At 47.9% G+C, this 16,915-nt stretch overlaps 1 protein-coding gene across 9 annotated transcripts in view; it reads right to left on the reverse strand.

Annotated features, from left to right (window-relative positions):
* Nucleotides 1-16,915, reverse strand: part of CAMKK2 (calcium/calmodulin dependent protein kinase kinase 2) — a 52,415-nt gene that overhangs the window by 22,932 nt on the left and 12,568 nt on the right. For 8 of the 9 annotated variants that reach the window (XM_073881144.1, XM_073881146.1, XM_073881147.1 and 5 more), the window contains 6 exons: nucleotides 12,686-13,191; nucleotides 8,502-8,549; nucleotides 7,771-7,824; nucleotides 7,008-7,059; nucleotides 6,518-6,651; nucleotides 3,156-3,192 (listed from right to left, as the gene is read on the reverse strand). In XM_073881144.1, the coding sequence (XP_073737245.1) occupies nucleotides 3,156-3,192; nucleotides 6,518-6,651; nucleotides 7,008-7,059; nucleotides 7,771-7,824; nucleotides 8,502-8,549; nucleotides 12,686-13,150 (790 nt within the window). In that variant the 5' untranslated portion in view covers nucleotides 13,151-13,191. Of the gene's footprint in view, nucleotides 1-3,155; nucleotides 3,193-6,517; nucleotides 6,652-7,007; nucleotides 7,060-7,770; nucleotides 7,825-8,501; nucleotides 8,550-12,685; nucleotides 13,192-13,577; nucleotides 13,597-16,915 lie in introns of those variants that run through there. The other variant, XM_073881145.1, reaches the window with a different exon arrangement.

The following is a 16,915-nucleotide window of genomic DNA, read 5'->3' on the forward strand; positions in this document are numbered from 1 at the left end:
AGAGGTGGGGGTGGAGATTTCCTCACCACCTCAAAGGCCAACGCATCCCACGACTCAACAGGGCCTTTCTTGACTCACATTCATGCTCGACCTGCAAATGCCTCCCACCAAGCCAGCTCCTTGCCAGTCCTCAAGTTGCGGGGAATCCCTGCTGCAAACCACCAAGTATTAGGTAAGCTGTGTCCAGGGAATGCACAGGGCTTTGCTGTTGTTGCTGCTGGGGCTTTTTTGTTTTGTTCTTTGCATTTTTAAAAATTGAGGTGAAATTTTCCTAACATAAAATTAACTAATTTAAAATTTACAATTCAGTGGCATTTAGCATTCATGATCCTGTGTGACTATGCCTCTACTTAGTTCCAGAAATTTTCACCCCCTCATAAAGAAACCCCATGTCCATGAGTAGTCAGTCCCCTCCCTCCAGGGCCCTGGCACCCACTAACCTGATTTCTCTTTCTATGGATTTGCCTATTCTGGACGTTTCATGTATATGGAATCATATACTATGTGACCTTTTGTGACAGGCTTTTTCACTTAGCATCATATTGTCAAGGTTCATTCATGTTGTAGCATCAATCAGTACTTCATCCCTTTTTATGGCTGAATACTAGTCCACTGTGTGGATATGCCACATTTTGCATATCCAGTCATTAGCTAATGAACATTCAGGTTGTTCCCACGTTTTGGCTATTGTGAATAGTGCTGCTCTGAACATTCACGTACAAGCACTTGTGTGGATATCTGTTTTCAGTTTTGGGGGGTATATTACCTAAGAGTAGAATTACTGGGTCATGTTGAATAATTATTTTAATTTTGTCCTGCTTGGACAAACATAACTGGGAACATGAAACTATCCTATAGGAAGTGAAAAATGCAGTGAATTTCAAAATCAAGTGAAGAATAACTTTGGTGCTCTCTTGTTCTAGAATCATCTACCCACATTGGAGTTTCTTATAGAAGAAACCAAAAGATGGTTTCAAAGATCTCCAAGGGCTCGGGTGGCTGAGAGACAAGAGCCGGCTCCTCAGATAAAAAGACCAGAAAAGGAACATAACTCCCTCAGGCCCCTCCCTATCTTCAGGTTCATCAACCAGTGTTGGGCAAACCCAAGTTAGGGCAGATCTGCCGTGGCGTCAGGCTGTGGTTAGAAGCAAAAAGCAACAGCACTTGAAGGGAAGGTTGCCATAGGCAGGAGCGCTGGTCCCTTCAGCTCTGGCCTATCCCAACTTCGTTCTGGAAGACTTAACTTCCACGAGCTGCTTCACAAATTTCTGTGCTTCCTCCTAAGCTCGGTAACTTGGTCGGCATGGAGGAAGCTAGCTATTAGTGATTGAAAACAGCCAGCCACCCAGGCGCCCCTCTCAGGTAATTTTTTCAAGTTAACCTATGTAGGGGCGCCTGGGTGGCTCAGTCAGTTAAGCGTCTGCCTTTGGCTCAGGTCACGATCCTGGGGTCCTGGGATCGAGCCCCACTTCCTTCGGGCTCTCTGCTCAGCAGGGAGTCTGCTTCTCCCTCTCTCTGACCCTCCCCCTGCTCGTGCTCCCTCTCAAAAAATAAAATCTTAAAAAAAATAAATAAAGTTAACATATTTGATGTGATTTACTATGTAGCCTCTAAATTGTTTCTATAGGAAGATTTTATAAGTTCTAAAATTTACAAACAAACTGGCAAAGAAAGAGTTCTAAAATTTGAACATGGAGTGCACCTTAGATGCTCTTAGGGAACTGGCATTAACTTTTTCAGATGTAATAATGGTACTGTGACCACACAGGAGAATGTCCCTATGTGAGATGCACACTGAAGTATTCAGAGGCTGAAGCGTCAAGATGTCTGCTACTTTACATTTTGGATAGTTCAGCAAAAAAAATACAGAAATGGATGGGTGGGTGGCTAGGCTGATAAAGCAAATCTGACAAAAAAATTAACAACTGTTGAATCTGGGTGGTAGGTATACAGATACTCATTGTACTATTCTTTCAACTTTTCTGTAGGCTTAACATTTGTCATAATAAAAACCTGGGGCAGGGAAGAGGAGGGGGAAATGAAAAATAAAATGTGCTAAGCTGCAACACTTCCTCGGAACTGAACCATAGCAACTACGTGAGGAGAAAGTGAGCTCTGAGCTTGTTCTCAGACCAGACCCCATACAATCACTCCTTGTGCAAAAAGGATCATCCCCCGTGCTCATCCAGGAGACTTCTGGATTCCAGGCTGGGCTCGTGCCCACTCTCCTCACCTCGATACCCCTCCCGGCTGTCATCTATACTCACTTGAAATGCACAGGCTCATTTGAATGCCCACCCAAGCCATATTGCAAGGACACGTGACCTGTCAGTCATGCATTCCTGGGCCCAACAGTCTGCTATCCAGATTTGAATTGGTCCTGCCCTTCCTTCCTTCACCAGTACCTATGCTTAGAGCTGACAGAGGGCTGTCCCATGTCCTCACCAGTTTTTAAAAAATCAAATCTCTGAGGACATGCCTGAGTCCCTCCATTTCTTTGTGCAGGGCCCTCCAAGGCTCCAGATGCCCCCCCCGTGGCCTCGGGTTCTCCATCCTCTTACCCATCCCCTCTCCCTGGTTTACTCTGTTGCAGCCACATTTTTCTCAAACACGCTAAAGCTCTCACCAGCCTCAGAGCCTTTGCACCTGCTGTTCCCTTTGCCTGGAATGCTCTTCCCCACATGTAACAGGACTGTGTCTTTGACATCCAGGTGCCAAATCATCACCTCATATGTGAAGTGGCCCCTCAATCCCTCTCTCTCGGGTCATCCTATTTAACCTTCTTCAGAGGATCTACTGAAGTTAACTGATTTACTTAGTTGTTGACTGTCCGTCTTCCCCGACTAGAATGTCAGCCTCACAAGAGCGGGAGCCTCATCTTTCTCACCACTGCACCCTTAGTGCCTAGAACAGGCTCAGCATTAGCAGGTGCTCAATAAATATTTGCAAGTGAATGAACAGGACCTCCAGAGAAGTCCCAGCAAGCACTCCCTTCCATCTCCTGCTCCAAAGCAGGGCTGCAGCCTCACGTGTGACTCACTGTGGTGCCCAGCTTTGGCGGGGGAGCCAGGGACAGGGAATGCTCAAGAGGACCCCTGGGGTTTGGCAGGTGCAGCTGCCTGAGCAAAGGTGGCGGATGGCAAGGGCTCTCTTACCCATGTACAGATGGTCCTCATTGGGGTCATCCAGCACCTATTGGCACAGCCACACGGAACAGGCCGGAGATGAGGAGCAGGGGAGAGGAAGAGAGAGAAACGATATGAGCAGGGAGGCAGCATCCACATGACTGCATTTGCCAACAGGAGGGCTGTGCTTTCCACTGGTTTTCCTGGTTAAGATGAAGGGCACAGGAAAAAACCCAGAGTGTGTGATCCAAACGGCCATCTGGAAAATAGGCACCTTCTAGCCCAATCCTCAAGGGTCCAAAACACCTAGAAAAGAGGTTACAAAAGGGAGGGGCAAATTCCTCCCCTGGGAAATGGGGGCGCCCGGCTGCCTCAGTCAGTCGAGCAAGCCACTCTTGATCTCAGGGTCGTGAGTTTGAGCCCCACATTGAGAGTAGAGATTACTTAAAAAAAAAAAAAAAAAATTCTTTTTTTTAAATTCCTTCCCTGGGAAATGTCTCAGTTTCAGTAAGAATCCCACCTGTCTCCTAGGAGACAGAGGACTGATCCTCAGGGTGAAAATGCAAATCCTGTCTGGGCTCTTCCGACCCCTCCGTGAAGTGCCCCCTGACTTCCTGCCCCTGTAAGAAAAGACGTCCCCCGGCCTGGAACTGCCACGGCATGTCCTCGCTCCCCTCTCACGGCCAACCTGCTTTCAGCTCGTCACTTATGTGTATCTTGTCCCTCTCTGCAAACGGCTGTACCCGCCTGAGTTGCCTCTGCGGTGCCCTGCACAGGATAAGGCTCATAGTCAGTGCTCAGGAAATGCCTGATGAATGTCCATGTCCATCTGATGAATGTCTGAGGTCTGTCCAACAGGCAGGCCGGCCACCAGTCTTGTTGGGTGGACAGGTCAGATGCCACAGGGCGGTGGGGGCCAGGGAGACCATGCCAGGACCCAGGGCCACTTGCTAAACCAAGTATCCTTGAGCTTCCTCTAAGACGGCTGACTCCAGCCATCAGTGAATTGAGACTGTGAAACTCAGTGTGACAGGTGGAGGCAGCCTGCAGCCACCATCCCTCTCCTTCTCTCCTTGGCTAGACTGGTCCTCCTGCCTCTTCCCACATCATGCTCACCTTCCCCAGTCAACCAAGATCCACAGGACGAGAGCCCTGAGAAAGAGATGCACCCTAGGCTCCCACCTGGAGCCCTAAGCCCTGCCCTGTCGGGGGAGTTGGACCCAGGGCATGGCCTACCTAGAGTCCACACCTGAAAAGCCCCAGGAGGGCATGGCTACTAACCCTCACACCCACCAAAGGCAGGAGTGCACCCTCAAACAGAGGACACCGGCCCTTTGCACATGCTGTTCCTTCCTCTGCAATGCCCTTCTCTGTCCTTTCCCTGTTATCTCCATCAGGGAACAACCAGGGTCATCTCAAACATCCTTTCCCTGAAAAGCCTTCCTCAGCTGTTTGGGCTGGCTGGCTGCTGGCACTCCATGCTCCTGCAGCACCACGAACACCCATCCAATTACGTACTTTATCACATGCCATTTACAAGTCCTGTCATCTAGGCCGGAGGTGCTCCAAATGTAGTTCGGGGACTTCTAGAGATCCCTAAGATGCTTTCAGGGAAATCATGAGGTCAAAACAATTTTCACACTAAAACCAAGATAAGGAGCACTGGGTAGCTCAGTCGTTTAAGCGTCTGCCTTTGGCTCAGGTTATGGTCCCTTGGTCCTGGGATCGAGCCCGGCGTCCGGCTCCCTGATCAGCAGGGAGCCGGCTTCTCCCTCTCCTCCCTGCTCATGCTCTCTTGGTATCTCTCTCTCAAATAAATAAAAATAAAATCTTATTGGGGCGCCTGGGTGGCTCAATTGGTTAAGCATCTGCCTTTGGCTCAGGTTGTGATCCCAGGGTCTTGGGATCAAGACCCGCATCGGGCTCCCTCTTCAGCCGGGAGCCTGCTTCTCTCTCTGCCCCTCCCCTGCCCAGCTCGTGCTCTCTCTCTCTCTTTCTCTCTCTGTCTGAAATAAATAAAATCTAAAAAACTAAAATAAATAAATAAAAAATAAATTAAAATCTTATTTAAAAAAGTGATAAAATAAAATAAATAAAACTAAGATAATATTTGCCCTTTCTACTCGCATTCTCTACTAGTAGAGAAACGAGAAACCACATGGCATGCAAAATCACCACAGCTGAATGCAAGCGCAGATATGAGAATCCAATCATCTTCTATTAAGCCAGACGTCAACAACAACAAAAATTTGCAAAGATGTAAAATGCCAGGGCGCCTGGGTGGCATAGTCCGTTAAGCATCCGACTCCTGGTTTCAGCTCAGGTCATGATCTCAGGATCCTGGAATCGAGCCCTGTGTCGGACTCCGCACTCATCGCAGAGTATGCTTGGGACTGTCTCTCCCTCTCCCTCTGCTCCTCCCCACCATGCTCTCTCTCTACCTCTCTCTAAAATAAGTAAATAAATAAATAAATATTTTTTTAAAAAAATAAAATGTAAAACGCCACTCTTCTTAAAATTTTTTCAGAAAATATACTTATTTTTCATAAAAATATATTGTTATATAATGGGATTGTTGTTTTTTTTTAAAGATTTTATTTATTTATTTGACAGAGAGAGACACAACGAGAGAGGGAACACAAGCAGGGGGAGTGGGAGAGGGAGAAACAGGCCTCCCTCAGAGCAGGGAGCCCGATGTGGGACTTGATCCTAGGACCCTGGGATCATTACCCGAGCCGAAGGCAGACGCCCAACGACTGAGCCACCCAGGCGCCCAATTGTTGTTGTTTTTAAATGAATTAATAAATAATTTTTAAACTTCTCAGTTTTAAATCTTAATATGGCAAATAATAAATATAACCCACATATGCAAAACTTTTTTGGGGCCTTCAATAATTTTGAAGGACATAAAGGAATCCTGAGACCAAAAACTGTAAGAACCGCTGATCTAGAACAGGGGATGGCAAATATAGCATGCAAGCCAAATCTGGCCCTCTGCCTGTTTTTTTGTAAATAAAGTTTTATTAGAACACAGCCATGCCCATTTGTTTACATGCATGTCTGCTTTTGAGCTAAAACCATATATATATATGAGAAAGAGAACCAGCTCCAAAGACAAAAATGGATAAAGGGCAAGTCTCGGTATCCCTCTGACCTTCAATTTCTTTATCTGTAAAATGGGAGTAATAAATAGTCTTAGGGAAGGGTGAGAATAACATGAAAGAACAGGGGGTGAAGAAACCTGGAGCAATAAATACTACTTCGCTCTGCAACAGCTGTTTAACATGGTATGGCTCTCCCTAGAAACCAGTGGTGCAGCGTTTGGGTAGTAAGAGAGCTGGGCCTGGACAATCACCATTCTTGCCTCCCTCCTCCCTGTCCCCCTAGCTCACCTCCACCAGCTTCACCACATTGGGGTGGTCTAGCTTCTTGAGGATGGCGATTTCCTGGTACACCTGCTCAATGGGGCCCCTAGGCTGGATGCAGCCCCCAGGGGCTGGCCGGGTGCCTCGGGGCGGGGGGCGACCTGGAGGAGACACAGACCATCCCAGGGTCAGGGCAAAAAGCTTTTCCTCTGCAAATGGGGGGGCAATCCAAGTGAGGGGGTCTTGGCAGGGCTAGAGTGGCTGATGCCACCAGGGGCCATAAGTAGCTTGCTCCTCTCATCTGTCTCTTCTGCTGCTGAAAATCAGTGAGGCTGGAGACCCAGCCCCCTCGCTCAACTTTCTGTCCCCTCCTTCCCACGCCATACCCCAGGCCATAGTGACAGGAGTCTTTGAGGCCTCTACCCGGGCACTCTGCACGGGACACCATTCAGTGAGATCTTCTCTGTCATGCCCCAGCCCTGCACCTAAGAACAAAGGCCTGGTCCACCAAACTCACGTGGAAAGCCCGCCTGTCGGATCAGCTTCTTTTTGGACAGCACCTTCATCGCCTATGGGAGAAAAGACCCCACACCTCGGTTAAAATGGAGAGGAAGGAGGAGGGAGAGTTCCCTCCACTCTTGGCTCCCTGGCGGCCTCAGGGCAATGCAGTGAGTGCTTTGTCATCGGAGTGGGTCAAGCAGCTGCGGGTGGCCTGGGGGCTGGACTGCCAGGGTCCCCCCAGCCCTGAGGGTGCTTCTGAGGTTCCTGGTCCTCTTTCCCAGCTGGGACCACAAGCCTTGGGACGCGATACAAGTGAACCAAGACACTAGTGAGCTAGAGTGACGGAGGACAGGCTGTTCTACACACGGGGAAACTGAGGCTCAGGTGTTATGTCACTTGGCCAAGGACACACAGTTGGCAGATGAGAGAGCCAGAATTTGAACCCACACTGGACTGACCCCAAAGCCTCAGCTACAAGGGCAATTTGTCTCACTACCACCTGGTTCTTGGTGCTATGAAGGATGTAGAAATGGTAGCCCAGAGTAAGGCTATGAGACATTTACTGAATTTACCCATTTTCTTTCTGAGCCAATCACTTTGCCTCCCCATTTCCACATCTACATAATGGCAACACCACTTCCTTCCTAATGCACAAAATGAAATGACCTAAGAATAAAATGAGACAACAGCGAAGAAAATCTTCCAGGAAACCAAGTTCTGGAAAGGCGGCTTTTGCTTTGGACAACGGTGAGGGCGGGGAAGGGGACATGGATACTCACGTAATAGGTATTGTCATTTTCATTGTAGGCCAACTTGACCACACCATAGGAGCCCTGGATAAAGGGAGATGCCCATGACATACTATCCAGAAGTTACAATCTGCAAAATGAGGACCCTAATACAGGGGCTGCAAACCAGTAGCCAAATGGCCAAATCTGCTCTGCGATTACATCTTATTGCATCTGCAGTTTTTAGAAAGTTTGAATTAGTTGCCAACATTTAAAAACAGAAAGATCAGATATAAAATCTAAAATCTCAGCTTCTTTTGAAAAAAATCCGATCTGTCCATATGGACCCATAATCATTTCTACATGTTAACAGTTTGCCACAGTCCTCACCACTCCCTACTGCCTTAGACCTAGCATGCTTTGCTCATTTATATTACTCATTTGCTTTCTATTGGCATTTGAGTTTTTGACCCCTGCAAAGATATTGCCTGTTGGCTGAAATAAAAGCAAAAACAGATGTGAGAGCACCTTAGAGGGGGGGAAAAAAACACTAATGTTGGTGATATGGAATTCCCTCGAAGCTGTCTGAGCTTTTGTGGAAACACATTAATATTATGATGTAGAAAGAAAATAAACCAGATGGACCACTGACGACAAAACCCTCCCCCACAATCTCGCCTCCAAGGACTTCTTCCAACTCCCAGCTCTAGCGGGTTCCCTCCACTGTATCTGAGACATTCTTGGTAGATGTAGAAAACCAGCCTGGGTCCTGGGATATTTACCTTTCCAATTTCATCCTTCAGTGTGTACTGATTCAGCTGTACGCAATCCTGGAAAGTTAAGTAGAAACACACCGTATATGAATTGCAAGTTTGCAGCTCAATACATTTTTCACAAAACAAACACATGAACCAGGACCCAAATCAGGAAAGAGAATTTTCCCAGCGCCCCAGAAGCATCTCCCAGGGTGACCACTACCCTGACTTCTAACAGCCGAGTTTTTGTAAATTGCAAAAAGGTGATCATACAGTATGTACTCTTTTAATACCCATTTTTTTAAAGATTTTATTTATTTTTGACAGAGAGAGAGAGTGTACAAGCAGGGGAAGCAGCAGGCAGAGGGAGAGGGAGAGGGAGAAGCAGGCTCTCCGTTCAACAGGGAGCCTGATGTGGGGCTCGATCCCAGGACCCTGGGATCATGACCTGAGCCGAAGACAGATGCTTAACCATCTAAGCCACCCAGGCACCCCCTTAATACCCATTTTTAAGAGGTGTTCCCAAAATGTTGATTTTAAATTAAACAAGTAATCCTAGCTAAGGACTATGCTGTCCTGTAAAAACATACAGTGACATAAAGTAGAGAATATCTGAGTGACTGTGAGGCTGACAATAGTTTTTTTTCTTTTTTTTTTTTAAGATTTTATTTATTTATTTGAGAGAGAGAGAGAGAGAATGAGAGATAGAAAGCATGAGAGGGAAGAGGGTCAGAGGGAGCAGACTCCCCGCCGAGCAGGAAGCCCCATGCTGGACTCGATCCCGGGACTCCAGGACCATGACCCGAGCCGAAGGCAGTCGGGGCCCAACCAACTGAGCCACCCAGGCGCCCTGACAATGGTTTCTTAACGGTTTCTCAAAGGATTTTTTTGTACAAAAGTACAAGATATAAAAGGCAACAAGTGATAAACTGGATTTCATCAAAATTAAAACCTTTGCTCTTTGGGAAAAAAAAAAAAACTTTTGCTCTTTCAGACACTCACTATTAAGGAAACAAAAGACAAGCCACAGCCTGAGAGAAACTATTTGCAACACATCAGACTGGCATTCAGACAGATAAAGAACTCTTATAACTCATTAATAACAACACCCTCATCTTAAAAAAAGAAGATATACAAATGATCAGTAAGCACATGAAAAGAGGCTCAAAATAAAAAAGGAGGCTCAACATCATGAATCATGGGGGAAATGTAAATTAAAACCACACCCATTAGCTTGGCTAAAATCCAAGACTGACCATACCAAGTGTTGCAGGAATAATGTAGGGCATGGAGAAGCTTTGCACACTGCTGGTAGGAATTGAAAATGGTGCAGCCTCTTCGGAAAACAGTTGGGCAGTTTCTTAAACACCTCCTCCAGGACATAGCCATTCTGCTCCTAGCTGTTCATCTAAGAGGTGTGAAAACTCATGTCCGTGCAAAGACTCGCAGACAAATGTTCCAAAGAGCGTCATGTGTAATAGTCGAAACAACTCAAACACCCACTGACAGATAAACAGTGGTCAACAAACAGTGGTCCATCGCAGACAATGGAGTGCTAGTTAGCTATAAAAAGGAAGCATGCAACAACACGGACAAATCTCGAAATCATCATGCCGTCAAAGAAGCTAAGCCCAAAAAAAGAGTACATACTAGATCATTCCACTTACATAAAGTTCTTGAACTTGCAAACTAATCTACAATGCTAAAAAGCAGGTCAGCAGTTACCTGGGAAAGGGGAAGAAGGGGGAGGATGTGTCGTTGGGTGTGCGGGGAAGGTTTGTGATCTTGACTGGGGCGATGGCTTCACAGACGTATGCATGTATCAGCACTGATCATATTGTACACTTGAAATATGTGCACTTTGTTTTACTTCAATTATACCTCAACATATTAGGGAGGAAACGTTAGGTGATACAAGAAGTAAAACTGGGAAAAGAAACATGATAGAAAATAACACTTCCAGTGTTACAGATAAGCCCAACACTTCCCTTGAACCCCCCCAACCCAATTCTAACCCTTTCCCCGAACCTTGACATCGGTTTGGTGCATAAACTTCCAGGCCTTTCTCTATGTAAATGCACGCATACATGCACCTGTTGAAAATACAGAGCATCGTTTTGGGATGGGGTTTGGGGAGGCAAAAATGATGTCACACTAGGTCATTTCCCTCTCAACGTCACTGGAGACAGTTACATGTCAGAGTGTACCTGCGTCTTTTGACCTGCTGTATAGCACTCCTCGGCTCACAGAGCCCTCCCTTCACCAGGGGACATTTTAGGTTGCTTCCTCTGTTTCTTTCCAGTGTTGATTTTATTCCCCTGAGTCCTAGAGGGATGTGACAGGCTGAAGTGGGGCCCTGCAGAGCTGTCCTAAGGGGTCTCGCTGCCCCTAATCTAAGCCCCAAATGCTGCTGAATTCATCTTCCAGATTCCACTCTGATCCCATCAGGCCCTGATGCTTCCAGGGTCAAGTCCTGACTCCATTCCTCTGACCTTGGCAGAGTCACCTAGTCGCCAACCAAATACCAGGCTCCCCTTTCTTCCTTATAAATGGATAGCTGGGTGGCAATGTCCCAGGCTGGAAAACCGAATTTCCCAGGCTCTCGTACAGCTAGGGGTGGCCACACTATCTATGTTCTGGGTAGCAGGAGTAGGCAGAAGTTATTGGGTAGAGTTTCCAGGAAAAAGGACTGACTTAGACAGCAGATGACTTTTGCTCTTCTTCCCCATTCCTTCTTCCTGTCTGGAATGAAGCTGTGAGGGCTACAGTCACAGCAGCCATCTTGAGACCATGAGGTTTTAAGGACAACAACAACAGGACAACCACACAGGTCCCAAATGCCTACCTCCAGATTTATTTTACATGATAAATAAGCCCTACTGTGTTAAAGCCACTTCTGTGGTGAAGGGCAGTGTGTCTCTATTTCTCTAGGCTGACTCAACTCTAACTGAAATAAACCCAAACTCTCCCTCTAGCCCTGTTGCCACAGTGCTCCCTACATGGGCCCTACCCTTGACTGCCCTTCCCCCCACATCCTGACTTCTACCCCTGGGCCTTTGCTCATGCTGTGCATTCCCCTGCAGTGAACTCTCTGTGTGTACCCATCTCCAATTATGAAAATCCTACCTAGCCCTCAAAATATAGTTAAATACCGGCCCCTTGAGAAAGCCATTCTCGATATCCATACTTCTCCCAATTAAATTCATTCATTCCTTCAACAAATATTTTTGTGTTCCTACTATGTGCACTGGGTGCTGGGAACATGATGGTGGACAGGACTGTTCCTTCTGAGCTTACATTCTAGCTGGGGAGACAGGCCAAAAACAACTCAACAGACACACAGATAATCAGATGGTGATGAGTGTCGCATCAACAGGGTGACAGGGGAGAGGGGCTGGGGGCTGAGGCTGCTTACAGAGGGTGGTCTGAGAGGCCCTTCAGAGTAGGAGACATTTGAGTTGAAACTTGGCTGTCAGGGGGAGACAGCCCTGCAAAGACAGGGGTCTTTGCGGGAAGGGGGGGGTCCAAGCAAAGAGGACAGCAGGGGGTAAAGGCCTAATGGAGGGAATGAGCGTGAGTATCTGAGGAATACAAAGGCGGCAACGTGGATGGAGCCCTGTTAGCCGGCAGCAGAAAGGCTGGAGATGGGGCGGGAGAGGGGGCAGGGGCAGATCACTCAGGCCCAGTGTGCCCTAGTGGGGCTCTGAGTTCTAACCTACCTCCCAGAAGTTTTCAGCAAGGATCAAATGAGAAATACACACCAGGTGCTGAGAGCCGTGCCTGGTGCCCTGCTGCTGGGCCGGGAGGCTTCTCACTGACGGCCAGCCCCAGCACAACTCCATCCACCAGGGCCTACATCTCCGCTGGACATTCTCTGTGGCCCCAGAGCTGCTGTGCCCACTCTCAGGGCAGATCACCTGCTCCCAGAAGCCCCCACCAGCAACTGCCAGGAGTTGGTATGAAAGGCCCAGTTCCCTTGGCCCTCGGGCCGGATAACTCTGAGGTACAGGACTTTCTACACCGTCAAACAGGGTTCCCCAGAGATGGAGCCCCAGTCAGTTGCGCATGGCGGCAACCAGTTCCCTCGGGCACACTTGCTGACCTCCTTCTCTTCCACCCACACTTCCCACCCCCACCTGGGTTTCCTGGGGTCACATCCCAAATGGATGCCACCTAACAGAGGACCGCGCGGGCTCGGCCAGCTCACACACCTGCATGCCAGTGATGGAGACGTGGTGGGACTCCACGGTGGGCCGCCGGGGCAACCGCGGCGAGGACTGCGGGGAGCCCACCGGCGAGTGGGGCAGGGCCGCGTAGACGCAGCGTCCGTTCGCGTCCAGCTGGGACCGCTCCTGCAGGGAGAGCTTGCGACTGCACAGCTGGGGCCGGGCCTGGGGCTCGGAGGCGGAGGCGTCGAGGGGCCCCTCTCGGCCATCGGCCTCCAGGGGCCGGTCCCGGGCCGGGCCGCGGTCCACTGCGCAGCCCGGCTCACACTCGGTGACCACGATGAAGGACTCCATGCCCAGGCGGATGCTCAGGGATGAGAGGCCCTGCAGGGCCTCACAGGGCTTCTGGCCTTCGCTGCCGCTGCCGCTGCCGCTGCCGCCGCCGCACCCCAGCTCATCCTGGAGGGCGGCCGGGTCGCTGCTGGGCTGGCTAGAGACGCATGATGACATGGTGCGCGCGCCCGGGCACTCCCATCCGGCAGCAGGGCCACCTGCGGAGAGAGGAAGGGTCAGCCGCCCGCTGCGAGCAGGGCAGGGGAAGCGGGCTGCCCCCGGGCGCCGCGGGAACCTCCTTCCCGCCTCCAGTGGACAGCCTTAAAAAATCTTGCAAAACATGTGATATGATCTTAAGTCTATACAGAAGAGCCTACTCCACACTTCCTTACTTGAAAAGCCCCTCCTCACACACAGACGAAATCCAAACTCCATCTCTGTAGGAACCAAGTATGAGAAAACCCCAAAATAGAGTAAGCCTGCCCCCTACAGAGGCGGCAGCTACTTCCAGCTCAAGCCGCTTGTTGCTAAACTGGGATTTGGGCCTAGAATTTCCTGTTCCCCCCACCACCACCACTTTCTTTCTTTTTTTTTTTTTTTTTACCTATTTATTATTTCATATTTTCCTAGTTCAGCACTCTAGTTGGTGCCTGCCAGGCATACAGCAAACATGAAGTGGAAAGGTTGACATCCGAGCACCTGGCTGGCTCAGCTGGTAGAGCATGCCACTCTTGATCTCAGGGTCTTGAGTTCAAGCCCCACAATAGGAGTTAAAAAAAAAAAAAAAAAGGTTGACATCAAATAGTTCTTTGAGGGGTTCCTCAAAAAGCCTAAACGGAGAATGACCACATGACCCAGCAATTCTGTTTCTAGGTACACACCTGAATAGCACTATTCACCATAGCCAAAAGGGAAAACAACCTACATGTCCATCAACAGCTGAATAGATAAGCAGAATGTGGTCTAACCACACAATGGAATATTATTCAGCCATTAAAGGAACAAAGTACTGACACCTGCTACAGTCCAAATGAACCTCAAAAACATCATGCTAAGTGAAGGAAGCCAGACCCCAAAGATCATGTATGTATAATTCTCTTTAACTGAAATTTCTAGAACAGGCAAATCCATAGAAACAAAAAGTAGATTAGTGGTTGCCTAGGACTGAGGAGGTGTTGGGGAGAATGGGAGTGGCTGCTAATGGGTACAGGGTCTCCTGGGGTGATGAACATGTTCTGGAATTAAACAGACGTGATGACGGCACAAAACTGTCAATGTACTAAGTGCTGCTGAAGTGTTCATTTTTAAGCAGCAAAGTTCATGTTATGTGAACTAAAAAAAAAAAAAAAGTTGGCACTTCCTTAGACTGTCAATTCCTTCCGTCTCTGGGACAGATCATTAACCTTTGGTTCATGTGTTTGACAAATTCTGCGGGACAAATGTCACAGGTGCCACTAGGATTCAGGGAATACATCCTAATGGTGGCAGTTCCAGACTGATCACCCACATCACCAAGGTCCCAGGCAAACAGTGGTGCTGAGTAGAGAGATTTTATGAATGAATAAAAGGGTATCTCTTTATGACACTGTGTGGCAGTGAGGGGAAAGGGAGGAATGCACAGATGGGAGCAGAAAGCCAGCGTGCTTCCTGGAGGAGTTGGGTGAGGGGCAAATGCCACTTGCCTTCTTGGGATAGTCCTATAAGAAGTAGTTAGGGAACAGCTTGCTCCTGCATCCGGCAGTCTGGACAGTAACCTAGGTGGATGGGGTCCGTGCTCTTGTGGAGGAGGGAAAGATCAATGAGAAAAGCATTAACAAAATCACTGCAGCATCCTAGGTACAGTTTATGAACAAGGAGTTCATGGTAAAGAGTGACAAAGAAAGCCATCCTGGGACAAGATGCTCAGCCTTAGCTAGAGTAAGAGAAGGGCAAATTTAAACTACAATGAAATGGTCTGGTGGGTCCTCAAAAAGTTAATTGCAGAATGACCACAGGATCCAGCAATTCCTCTCCCAGGTATGTACCCAGGAGAATGAAGTAGGGATCCAAACAGCTACAAATACACCCTTGCTCCTGACAGCACTATGCACAGTCAAAAGGTGGAAACAACCCAAGTGTCCGTCAACTGTGAATGGATAAAAGAACGCGTTCTGGGCGCCTGGGTGGCTCAGTTGGTTAAGTGACTGCCTTCAGCTCAGGTCATGATCCTGGAGTCCCGGGATCAAGTCCCACGTCGCTTCTCCCTCTGACCCTCTTCCCTCTAGTGCTCTCTCTCTCTCATTCTCTCTCTCTCAAATAAATAAATAAAATCTTTAAAAAAAAAAAGAACGTGTTCTATCCATATGATGGAATATTATTCAGCCATAAAAAGGAATAAAGTTCCAACACATGCTACACCCATGGATGAACTCTGAAAACATGCTAAGTGAAACAAGCCAAATATTAAAGGACAAATACCATATGATTGCATTATATGAGGGACCTAGAATAGACAACATCATACAGACAGAAGAGAGAGGGTACCTCTCTCCTCGGGGAGAGAGGAACAGCGAGTCACTGTTTAAGGGGTACAGAGTTCAGGGTGCCTGGGCTGCTCAGTCGGTTAAGTGTCTGCCTTCAGCTCAGGTCATGGTCCCGGGGTCCTGGGATCGAGTCCTGCATCGGGCTCCCTGCTCAGCGGGAAGCCTGCCTCTCCCTCTGCCTCTCCCACTCCCCCTGCTTGTGTTCCCTCTCTCTCTGTCAAATAAATAAATAAAATCTTTAAAAAAAGGGGGGGGTACAGAGTTCAGTGTGGAGTGACGAAAAAGTCCTAGAAAATAGACAATGGTGATTGTTGAACAACACTGTGAACGTCATTAATGCCACCGAGCCGTACACCCAAAAATGGTGAAACTGGTAAATTTTGTGTTATGTATATTTTACCAAAATTAAGAAAATAATAATAATAAAACTATAAGGAATTACTACTTTTTCAACCATCAGATTGACAACGACAAAAAGTATCATCATAGCACTATTTTGGTGAGGCTCTGGGGAACATGAATTGGTACCATCCTCATGAAAGGAAACTCATCAATATCTGACAAAATTCCAAATGTACATACCTTTGACTTAGCAATTCCACACCTGAGTATTTATCCCACAGAAGACAACCTCACACATATAAAAAATGATGTATTTTGACAGTGTGGTTTGAAATGACCATCCACAGGGGACTGAGTAATAAGATTAGGTACATGTATCCCAAGAGAAAACCACGCCTTTATTTTAAAAGAGGTGACTCTACACAGCCTGATACGAATTAGCTCTAAGACACACTGTTACAAGGACAAAACCAAAGCATTAGTATGTTGCTGTTTTGGCATAGAGTTTGGAAAAAGGCCATACATGTGAAGTAACTGTATATGCAACAGCATATTTCCAAAAAGATATACAAGAAAATGGTTAGGGGCGCCTGGGTGGCTCAGTCGTTAAGCAGCTGCCTTCAGCTCAGGTCATGGTCCCGGGGTCCTGGGATGGAGCCCTGCATCCGGCTCCCTGCTCAGTGGGAAGCCTGCTTCTCCCTCTCCCACTCCCCCTGCTTGTGTTCCCTCTCTCGCTGTGTCTCTGTCAAATAAATGAATAAAATCTTTAAAAAAAAGAAAGAAAAAAAATGGTTAACAGTGACCTCCAGAGAAAACAAGTGGTTTGCAGAAGTAGGGGGACAGGGTGGGAAGGACTAACTTTCCACTGGGTACCATGTGTAAATAGTAACTCTTCAGAAATGAATTCTTTTTTTATTTTTAATATTTATTTATTTGACAGAGAGACACACGAGAGAGGGAACACAGCAGGGGGAGTGGGAGAGGTGGAAGGGAAGGAAGCAGGCCTCCCACGGAGCAGGGAGCCCGACGTGGGGCTCGATCCCAGGCCCCTGGGACCATGACCCGAGCCGAAGGCAGA

The sequence above is a fragment of the Callorhinus ursinus genome, unplaced genomic scaffold (assembly GCF_003265705.2).
Source record: "Callorhinus ursinus isolate GAN/ISIS: 27379988/994484 unplaced genomic scaffold, GSC_fseal_2.0 scaffold41, whole genome shotgun sequence".
NCBI classification, from domain to species: Eukaryota; Metazoa; Chordata; class Mammalia; order Carnivora; family Otariidae; genus Callorhinus; species Callorhinus ursinus.